Raw genomic sequence first — 11880 nt, 5'->3', positions numbered from 1 at the left:
TACTCCTACAGATACTACCATCTATAGGTATAAAGGGCCTTGCTCTCTCTTACTCAGGTCAGATCTCATCTGCCTATCTTTTATCTATGGGAGTACCTAAAGGCTCTTTCCTTGGCCCCTCAAGGCTCTTTCCTTGGTCTCCTCCTCTTTTCCATCTACATGCACTGTCTTGGCAACTTAATCAACTCTTTTGGGTTTCAATACCACTTATATGCTGATACACAACTGTACCTCTCAGCCCCAAACCTTAACTCCCTCCTCATACATGTTCCTGACTGCTTGTCTGCTGTATCCTCTTTCAAAACCTCTTGCTTCTTAAAACGTAATATGAGTAAAACAGAATCATTTTTTCACCATCTCTATTCACCTTTCTGCCTAATATAACAACAAATGTTAATAACAACCATATAAATTCAGTTCCCAAAGCATGGTGCTTAGGGGTAATATTTGACTCCTCTCTCTCTTTTATTCCTCACATTCATTCCCTAACCAGCTCCTGTCATTTCCATCATATCTTGCATTTGACCTTTTCTCACGCAGGACACAACTAACACGTTAATACATGCTCTTATATTATCTCTTCTGGACTATTGTAACATACTACTTTATGGACTAAATACAAGAAAAGTGTATGCAAAAAGTTCAGACCAATAACTTCGCAAAAGAGTGCTAATTGGTGCAAAAAGGATCTACTTTATTATACAAAATAGTATATAGTAAAAAACTGGATGTCAAAATAGCAAATGACCCCCCACCCATAAAAGATTAAAACCTAAAAACCTAAGGAGCGGAGACTCCTATAGTGTGTGCCGTCTTTACACATGAATGAATAAGGTATAATGCTGGACAGTTCAAATGCAATGTGCCATTGCACCAGGTAGAAAACTGAATATCAGGCCACTAATAATTAGCATCAAGATCAGCTTTAGTCTCTCTAACAGACTTGATAAACCCTGGGAGTTATGCTGGACACAGTCCCACTCGCAGACATGTCCTCTTCATATATAAGCATAAAGGCATACAGATAGCAACGGACAGAGGCAGCGTATAAGATAAAGCAGTCCAAGCAAAGCTTTTGTCACATGCAGAATGGCACTTTATGCAAAGCAGGAAAGTACTGTTCAGTACTGTTCAGGCAGTCACAAACACAGTTCATAGATAGTTACCCGCCCTGACAGTGATTCATCCACCTTGCAGCAGTAATAAGTCGACAGTTCCTCGGGCTGTTAAACATCTGCTCTCTGTCCATGTGTAAGCAGTCCTCCCCGGTTTGCAATAATCCATAGGTAGTGATGTGGTTGTTCGGAAAGCAGTTTAATAGTATTGCAGCATCAAGTACGCAATAGAGCAGGCCATGCAGGATGCCAAAGCGTCTCCCAATCAAGCTGTTGCGCGCACAGCACAATAAGTATAGGACGTCAGAGTCTCCTAGCTCCGCCCACCGACCAGTTTCGTGCATGCATGCTTCATCAGGACTACCAACTATTAGACTACCAACTAACAGAAGGGCACTGCTGCACTGAACTCAGCTGCTCGTCTCATTCATCTTTCTTCTTACTCTTTCTCTGCTGCTCCTCTCTGTCAAGCTCTTCATTGGCTACCAATTAACCAGAGCATCCAGTTCAAACTCTTAACCCTAACTTACAAAGCTTCCCGTAATCTCTCTCCTTTGTACATCTCCTCACTAGTATCCAGATACCAAGCCAACAGCAATCTCAGATCTGCACATAACCTGCTTTTGTCCTCCTATAGAGTCACCCCCTCGCATTAACGTATACAAGATTTTGCATTTGTTTCACCCCTGCATTTGTTTCACCACATCTGTCACTCTCCAACCTTTGATAGCTTTAAATGTGCACTCAAAACTCACTTTTTCCATCAAGCATGCGCTCTACCTTAGGCCATTTCCCCTTTGAACGTTGTTCCAGTTGTGCTCCTACTAGATAGCCTGAAACACACTATATCTAGGTATGAATATTGTATGCTATCCCACCTCTTGTTCCCCCTTTTCCTTTAGATTGTAAGCTCGCAAAGACAGGGCTTTCTCACCCTTTTGTGTCTTGGAACTTGTTACACATATAATTCATATTACTTTTGTAGCTGTCATTTCCAGTTCTGTATTTTGTACCATCTCTGTATTTTGTATATTGGTGTGTATACCATTATCTGCATTTATTTTGTAACTCATGTTTGTTTCTTACTTTGTACAGCGCCACAGAATATGTTGCTGCTTTATAAATCAATCATTATAATCATGTGACACCCATCTGTTATCAAAGTAATTACTCAAAACTTACTTTTAATGAGGTATGCTTTGTCCTCTGTGTTCTCTGGGGAATCTCTGTTCATTCTGGTCCCTTTAAGATAATTTTAGAAATGCTGGCAGAAATAGTGCCTTGATGGACTTCCTCTTAACAGTCAAATTGTAACAGGTTGAATCCACCTTATTGATCAATAATCAATAATCTTCAAGCAGTTTATCCATAGTAACTGTCATCGGCGTCTCCTTCATGGATTTAGATACAACTGAACCTGAACCTGTAAAACAAGCAGGAAAGTAGAGCAATCTGTAGAAATCTGAACAACGTGGAGTGGTGCATTGATTACAGTAAAACACGATTGATTGTTTGCATGATTGGACCACTATAGACTTGTATGTGTCTGTCTTAATAAGTTACATATGACATGTGCCCATCAAGTGCAAGCTTGGAGCTTCACTACACCTTAATCCATATACCCTGGATATATACCCAATCCATATACTCTGTGTATATACCCTGAACTGTTACATAGGACTTTTCTGTAATCTCAATCTAAAGAACCACAAGCGCAGAAACGCTCTGGCTTAATCAAAGTATCACGTGCCCACACCTCGCAATTATTGTAACGAATGCCCTTCAAGGTAAGGTTAGAGAACAGTACTCTGGGGCCTGGTTAAAGTGTACCCGAGCTTTGGCATTACATCATTACAAAACGAGATACTTACCTAAACAGAGGGAAGCCTCAGGATCCTATTGAGGCTTCCCTCCGTGCTCTGAGGTCCCCTGTCACTGAGTGCGCCCCCCTGGAAGATTAGCAACAAGGTATTGTCCAATCCTATCAGATTAATGAAATTGATCCAATTTTTGTATCAATCCCAATCTGATCGGATTGGTTAGGAGATTTTTATACATCAGTGGTCCTAGGCGATCATTTCCGATCGTTCCTACAAACACTCATTTGTAAACAATAGTTAGGCAAATTGTATCATTAGTGTTAGTGGCCACCTTTATTCAGGAATGATAAATTTTCCTACATGTTACAAAAAAGGGACTCCTTATTTTGACAGCAAGATACAGGTTTTGTCAAACTGCAATAATGATCCCTAAACAAGAAAGGGGGGCTTTGACATCACTTATCTTGACATACAATACTATTTTTTTTAATCTTTTCCCAGGTAGTTTAATACTACTTTACACTTTCAGCCATATTGTTCTAATAATGAGTGTGTGTGAATTGAGTTTCATGGAACTATGGTTGTGAGATTATGCAAAAGCACAATTTTAATGAAGAAACCATGAAAAAAAATATTTTAAAGATTGATAAATACAACACACATTCTGTAGATGTACTTTACTCAGTTACAATGATTGTAGCAGCCATCACTGCCCAATTGCCTAAAGAACCATGGAGTGGACATTTAATGGTACAAAAAATTCAGTTAGTCATGGAGGATGTAAACAGATGCTGTTGATTGATCCAGGGCCGGGCCGAGGCATAGGCTGGAGAGGCTCCAGCCTCAGGGCGCAGTGTAGGAGGGGGCACAGAATTCATTCAGCTGTCATTCCTAATTGTGTTTGAAGCAGAAAGAAATAAGAAAAGGGGATATATGGCAGTGACTGCAAGCCATATAACTAGAGATTAAGGTGTTGGGGAGGTTGGGGGCCCTGGGGCACCTATTAGTCTAATAGCAATCAGTGTGTGACAGCTGGGGTGGGAGGGATGGAGGGGCACACTTTGGTGTCTCAGCCTTGGGTGCTGGAGGACCTTGTCCCGGCTCTGGATTGATCCAAACTATTGTCCAATCAGTGCTTTTGATTACCTCCTCAGTGGCTAGTCAAAGTATTCATGTACTTCTGTAACCAGTGTCGGACTGGGAGGTGGAAAAACTGAGGAAATCCACCTGCTGGCCAAGCAGCAGTAACCCTGTGTTATCACTCCCAATAGAAACCTGCAGTAAGTCTTCACTGTGAGCAGCAACACCTGATTACTGCTGCTTGGCCAGCAAGTGGATTTCCTCAGCTTTTCCAGCTCCCAGTCCGACACTGTCTGTGGCCACTTCCATATATAAACAGATGCTGACTGTGCAATAAGGGTAGCAAGCATTAGGAACGGTTGCCCTAATCAGAGGTTCTTAAAAAAAAAATCTAAATTTTGTTTTTGCTAAATGTTTTTGTTTTATGCATTGACATCTATTCTGCATTAGTTTGGGAAATATATATTGATATCTGTATTGTGACTAAATACATATAACTATAAATAATGGATTTACCTTGTTTGAAGAAGCCTTCTAGAATACATAAAATAGGTGAAATGAGAACCTATCTAGACACATAAAGGGACTCCGAGCACCTCTCATGGGTATGCCTTTAAGACAGACGACTTCCAGCAAAGTCGTGCTATGACCCCTCTGGAGGAGCCTCTTGCAATGGCCATGCGTGTCACTTCCTCTTCCTGCTTCATTCAGTTATGCACTTCTCTAACAGAGAAGAGACAGGGGTGACCCGGAAGTTATGACATAGCAAAGATGGTATCCATGATTTTTAAATTGAAATTGAACAAAAACAATTTGGTGTAGAATGGCACCAAATGAAAGAGGAGAGCACAAGCTACAGAATGGTATGCAACTTTAACTACTTTGCAGTACTGGTCGGAGTCTTAAAGGCAGGCCCATGAGAGGTGCTCAGAGTCCCTTTAAGTGCTACCTCATTTGAAGGTGGTTAATGCTTTTTGCTCTGTATTTATACAGGTCAGTGGTGCTACTCTTCTCAGAACCCCGCATGTGGTGAGTACATTACAAAAGTGACCAAATAATGTCTAACCATCAGCAACAAATATAGGAAGCAGTCATTATGAGATTCAGTTGCTGAAAAGCTCTAAACAACTACACATGGGCTCGTGAAATTGCTGGAATCAAATTTGGGTTGACATATGGAATTAGGCTGAAATATTGTAAAAAAAGTGAGCACAGGACAGGATGGTGTGATGTCTTGCCTCTTTCCGGTGTTTATACAGGAGCCACATGCTGGGAGTGAGCACAGTAGTGCAGCCTTTCAGGCAGGGGTGGTTGGTTGATCATATGTAGACAAAAGAAAAAAATGAGCATCCTCCCCTAATCTTAACTGCACAACTCAAAGTTGAGGAGCTAACTGGTTCATACTGCATGTTATATCAACAAAATGTAACCTGGTGGCTGGATTGTGTAATGGTTAAGGGCTCTGCCTCTGACACAGCCGACCTGGGTTCAAATCTTGGCTCTGCCTGTTCAGCAAGCCAGCACCTATTCAGTAGGAGACCTTAGGCAAGACTCCCTAACACTGCTGCTGCCTATAGAACGCATCCTAGTGGCTGCAGCTCTGGCACTCTGAGTCCCCCAGGAGAAAAGCGCAATATAAATGTTCTGTGTTTATTTGTTTAACCATTTCTGCTGCAAGTGCATAGAAAAAAAATCCAATTTATTGTGTGAATATATATACACTGAGGCAGGGAACACACACTTAAGGACCGGGGCTGTTCCTTCAGATCTGCGCTGCGTGGGCTCTCCAGCCCGCAGCGCAGATCGTGTGCACGGCAGGGTGATCAGACTTCCCCCCTTTTTTCCCCACTAGGGGGATGACCTGCTGGGGGGGTCTGATCGCCGCCGCTCCATGTGGCCGAGCGGGGGGGTTCTTCAAAGCCCCGTTCCGCAGCGTTTTCCGCGCTCCCTACTTCCTCTTAACTCCCTCTTCCTCATTAGGCTGTGCATGTAGGATAGGCTTCAGCCTATCAAATGACGCGATACCCGGCCAATCAGAGGCCGGGGATCGCCGATCTCCTTTACGCCGCTGCTGTGCAGCAGCGCCGTATTGATGTAAACAGCAGGGATTTCTTCCCCGCGTGTTTACATTACGCGTGCGAGCCGCGATCGGCGGCTCGCACACTGTTCACGGAGACACCCTCTGTGAACTAGCATGGAAAGGCTGCTCGAACGAGTGGCCGTTTCCATGCAAAACCACAAACGACCAGCCACCGCCTATCGGCGTTAGCTGGTCGTTAAGTGGTTGACTGTTTTTGTACGCGTTTTCTGCACAAAAAAACTGAGAACTCATGTTAATCAATGTGCTAGTTCACACTCAGGGCTTGTTTCACTAAACCATGGTAACTGATATCACGCTAGCGTTTTGCGCGCTGTATAACGCACGTAACGGTTTTTGCGCGTAATCACACATTTTTGCGTGCAAATTTGCGACTGTGTGTGAAAACTGTTACGTGCATTATAACACGCGCAAAACGCTAGCATGACTGTGATATCAGTTATCACGGTTTAGTGAATCAAACCCTTAATGTGCTTTTTCGCGCAGAAAAAAAATGGCCCTCTGCATCATGATTCTGCACATTTTGTCAGTTTTCTGTATCAATTACATTAGCTGCTGTGAAAAAACATGCACATTTTTCTGAATAGAAACACACTTGATGTGCAGAAAACGTATCCAGAAAAACATGTGCAGAAAACTGAAAGATAAGTGTATTCCCTGCCAAAGGGTCAAAGACTTCAATAAAAACATAAAAACGCGGATCGGCACAGTGAGTGCTCATCAATATTACCACTGACCATTATCTGTCCCAGATTGCGAAACGCATTTGCGGGCGGGGACCGGCAAAGTGAGCGCTCACGTGGTCCAGGAAGCAAGCATCGCATGTCAAACCAGAGAACCAAGCTGAGTGTCATGATAACGAGCAGAAGCCGAACAAGACTGGCATGGAATCCTCTCCACAGCTCAAAGAAACGACATGACTGAGAGGTCTGGCGGGGGTTGTAAGTAAGAGCGGTCACTCTCCACAGAACGCAGCATCTACACAATAGAAGCCTTTAAGCTCATAAGTCTTGCATCGAAGTTGCCATATTTGCATGGCGACTATTAAAAATTGGTGAAGAGTTCAGGATACATACAAAGAGGGGAAATAGGAAAAAAGGGCGCAGGCAGCTAGTGGACAAAATGGACGCCGCCATTCACTCCCATTATAAATATCGTTTAATGGGCACCGAACAGGAAAAAATCGCGCCGGAGAAAAATAACGTTTTGCAAGCGGCGCCCGTAGATTTTTAATGTTTTATAACTGCTTGTGATGATTTACGTTTAAAAAATGCATTCATGACGAATAACGTTTATAAAAATACTAAACATCTTTATCCTTTTTAACTAAAACGTTATTTAAAATGTTATCCCTTACTGTTTGTAAAACATTATTATTAACAAAATAAAGCAATCAGTAAGTAACGTAAATTGCAATATATTTTTTACAGTCACTATTTGTAAAACATTATTATCCACAAAATAAAGCGATTAGTACGTAACGTAAATTGTAATATATTTTATCCTTTACTGTTTGTAAAACATTATTCTCCACACAATAAAGTGATCACTAAGGGGGGGGTCTAAGGTTTAGGCACCACCAAGGGGGTCTTAGGTTTAGGCACCACCAGGGGGGTCTTAGGTTTAGGCACCACCAGGGGGTCTTAGGTTTAGGCACCACCAGGGGGGTCTTAGGTTTAGGCACCACCAGGGGAATCTTAGATTTAGGCACCACCGGGGGGGTCTAGGGGTTAGGGATAGGTACAGGGAGGGTTCTGTGTGAGAGTAGGGTTAGGTATAGTTTTAGTAAAATTTTAGTAATAATTACTAATGTTTTACAACACTTATTACGAACGTAGTTATATTTATATCATTGTTATAAACAATATTTTCAGATTTTATTATAAGAAGAAACCATAAATGAAGGTTATTCACAATAATATACAATTACAACGATTAAACATATATTATCTTTTTTTTAAGAAACATAATTATAAGTTTCACTTTTGAAACAGGGAAGATTAACGTTTTCACAAATGCCGATTTCCTACACATTATTTAATGATTTATAAATTTGTAAAACATTATTTTTAAACGAAATACAGCACAATATTTTTATAAACACTATTAGTGCTTATCGTTTACACCCCGCGCCCTTTTTTCCGATGCCCTTTTTTGACGTACGCCAAAGAGGAGGTATTTTGAGGGACATCTATCAGATTGAATTTGACATCAGCCCAGCCTGTGGGATACTGATTCTGGATGTCATACACATAGCAAAAACCAGCATTAAGAGAGCAGCCAGGAATTGCAGGGCGTTGTGGGGGATTTGTATGCATGTGTGAGGCCTCTGTGTGGGACCAAACATGACCAATCTGGATTGACTGAAACGCCATTTTTGGATAGGCTATCAGCTGGGCGATTTGGCTAATCTGTGACAGATAATGGTCGGTGGTAATATTGATGAGCACTCACTGTGCCAATCCATGCTTATATGTTTTTATTGAGGTATTTGACCCTTTGTGCATATATATTGACACACAATAAATTGGATTCTTTTTTTCTATGCACTTGCAGCAGAGTTTGTTACATTTTGTTGATATAGCATGTGGTTGGTTAATCAATGTCTTCTACAAAGGCCCTTTAGACTGGCCATTCATTGTATAAACAAAAGCACTAACTGGCTAATGCTTATTAGCTAATCAGATCATAGCCCTGGGGTACCCTCTGATTGACCATGTGATCAGTCAGAATTATGTTTACATTTGAAAGACATTTCAAGCTTTTAACCATTTAACGGCAATGTATTGTATTAAAACGTCATGCTTTTAATACGTCGCGCGTTCCCGCCGCCGCTCCGCACGTGTGCGCGCCGCTACCGCCACCATTACCATCAAGATCCCGCGCTGAGTGATTGGGGAAGAGGACCGAGCGGCCCTCTACCCAATCGCACTGCCTGGAGTGAATGGACGCGACCGCAAACAGCGGCCACGTCCATACATAAAAACAGGAAGCTGTTACAGTTTAATAAAGTGTAAAAAACAAAAAAGTGATCACTTCCTATACGGGAGAGTGTTCACTAGCGCCATCTTGTGGCCAAAAAGTATATTACACATACATATACAAGTACATACACACTATTAATAAAATTAATAAAATTACACTTTCAACCCTCCCCCCCCCAAAAAAAAAACCCACTTGTAAATAAAAATCAGTTTAAAATAAATAAATAAATAGTTGCCTTAGGGACTCCGCTTTTTTTAATGGGGGAAAATTAATTTTAATTTATTATATAGGGGCTTGTAATTATCGCCAGAACAAAAAAAAACAAAACAGAAAAATAACACCTATATTTAAAAATAATATATTGTCGCCATACATTGTGATAGGGACATAATTTAAATGGTTTAATAATCGGGACAACTGGGCAAATAAAATGTGTTTGTTTTAACCACACAAGAATGTTTAATCTTAAAACTATAATGGCTGAAAACTGAGAAATATTTTTTTTTTTCATTTTTTTTTCGTTTTTTTCCCCAGTAAAACGCATTTAGAATAAAAAAATTCTTAGCAAAATGTACTACCCACAGAAAGCCTAATTGGTGGCGAAAAAAAACGAGGTATAGATAATTTTCTTGTGATAAGTAGTAATAAAGTTATTAGGGAATAAAAGGGAGGAGCACTGACAAGTGAAAATTGCTCTAGTCCGTTAGAGTAAAAACCCTTGGGGGTGAACTTGTTAAACAAGGGCTAATTAATTAAAGGGAACCAGTAGCAAGAGGTACAGTGGCTTGCAAAAGTATTCGGCCCCCTTGAAGTTTTTCACATTTTGTCACATTACTGCCACAAACATAAATCAATGTAATTGGAATTCCACGTGAAAGACCAATACAAAGTGGTGTACACGTGAGAAGTGGAACGAAAGTCATACATCATTCCAAACATTTTTTACAAATCAATAACTGCAAAGTTGGGTGTGCATTATTATTCAGCCCCCCTAAGTCAATACTTTGTAGAACCACCTTTTGCAGCAATTACAGCTGCCAGTCTTTTAGGGTATGTGTCTACCAGCTTTGCACATCTAGAAGACTGAAATCCTTGCCCATTCTTCTTTGCAAAACAGCTCCAGCTCAGTCAGATTAGATGGACAGCGTTTGTGAACAGCAGTTTTCCGATCTTGCCACAGATTTTCAATTGGATATACATCTGGACTTTGACTGGGCCATTCTAACACATGGATATGTTTTTTTTAAACCATTCCATTGTTGCCTTGGCTTTATGTTTAGGGTTGTTGTCCTGCTGGAAGGTGAACCTCTGCCCCAGTCTCAAATCTTTTGCAGACTCCAAGAGGTTTTCTTCCAAGATTACCTGTATTTGGCTCCATCCATCTTCCCATCAACTCTGACCAGCTTCCCTGTCCCTGCTGAAGAAGAGAAGCACCCCAGAGCATGAAACTGCCAGCAACATATTTGACAGTGGGGATGGTGTGTTCAGAGTGATGTGCAGTGTTAGTTTTCCACCACACATAGCCTTTTGCATTTTGGCCAAAAAGTTGAGTTTTGGTCTCGTCTGACCAGAGCACCTTTTTCCACATGGTTGCTGTGTGGCACATGGCTTGTGGCAAACTGCAAACGGGACTTCTTATGCTTTTCTGTGAACAATGGCTTTCTTCTTGCCACTCTTCCATAAAGGCCCACTTTGTGCAGTGCATGACTAATAGTTGTCCTATGGACAGATTCCTCCACCTGAGCTGTAGGTCTCTGCAGTTCGTCCAGAGTCACTTGACTGCATTTCTGATCAGCGTTCTCCTTGTTCAGCCTATGAGTTTAGGTGGACGGCCTTGTCTTGGTAGGTTTACAGTTGTGCCATACTCTTTCCATTTCTGAATGATCGTTTGAACAGTGCTCCGTGGGATGTTCAAGGCTTTGGAAATCTTTTTATAGTATACGCCTGCTTTAAATTTCTCAATAACTTTATCCCTGACCTGTCTGGTGTGTTCTTTGGACTTCATGGTTTTGTTGCTCCCAATATTCTCTTAGACAACCTCTGAGGTCGTCACAGAGCAGCTGTATTTGTACTGACATTAGATTACACACAGGTGCACTCTATTTAGTCATTAGCACTCATCAGGCAATGTCTATGGGCAACTGACTGCACTCAGACTAAAAGGGGCTGAATAATTATGCACACCCCACTTTGCAGTTATTGATTTGTAAAAAATGTTTGGAATCATGTATGATTTTTGTTCCACTTTTCACGTGTACACCACTTTGTATTGGTCTTTCATGTGGAATTCCAATAAAATTGATTCATGTTTGTGGCAGTAATGTGACAAAATGTGGAAAACTTCAAGGGGGCCGAATACTTTTGCAAGCCACTGTATATGGAGGCTGCCATATTTATTTCCTTTTAAGTCCTTTTACCCAGTTGCCTGGGTAGCCTGCTGGTCCTCTGCCTCTAATACGTTAAGCCATAGACCCTGAACAAGCATGCAACAAATCAAGTGATTCTGACATGTTTGACACTACTGCAGCCAAATAGATCAGCAGGGCTGCCAGGCAACTGCCATTGTTTAAAAGGAAAGCAATATGGCAGCCTCCGAATTAGGGTCAAGAGTTGGATCCTAACCACCAAAGCAGAAGGGCAATGCCAGTTGGTCAAGAAAAGCATAGCCGTATATGTCCAGTGCTCCTCCATCTGAGCTTGTTCTTTTGTATTGCAACCTAAAGGAAAACAATGTAATGTCGTTCTGTACCTAAAGCACTGATGTTATTGTGTATTTCATGTG

The 11880-nt window shown here is 41.4% G+C and overlaps 1 protein-coding gene across 1 annotated transcript in view; it reads left to right on the top strand.

Annotated features, from left to right (window-relative positions):
- Positions 1-4992: 4992 nt before the first annotated feature.
- LOC137555368 (carbonic anhydrase 15-like) overlaps positions 4993-11880 on the top strand; it is a gene marked incomplete at its 5' end in the record, with an annotated part of 29814 nt that continues 22926 nt past the window's right edge. Inside the window, one exon of the mRNA XM_068271563.1 lies at positions 4993-5044. Within this exon, the coding sequence (XP_068127664.1) occupies positions 4993-5044 (52 nt within the window). The remainder of the gene's footprint in view (positions 5045-11880) is intronic.

This window comes from Hyperolius riggenbachi, chromosome 1, assembly GCF_040937935.1.
Source record: "Hyperolius riggenbachi isolate aHypRig1 chromosome 1, aHypRig1.pri, whole genome shotgun sequence".
NCBI lineage: Eukaryota > Metazoa > Chordata > Amphibia > Anura > Hyperoliidae > Hyperolius > Hyperolius riggenbachi.
Note: the sequence above shows the minus strand (reverse complement) of the source record. Positions and strands in the feature narration are given on the sequence as shown.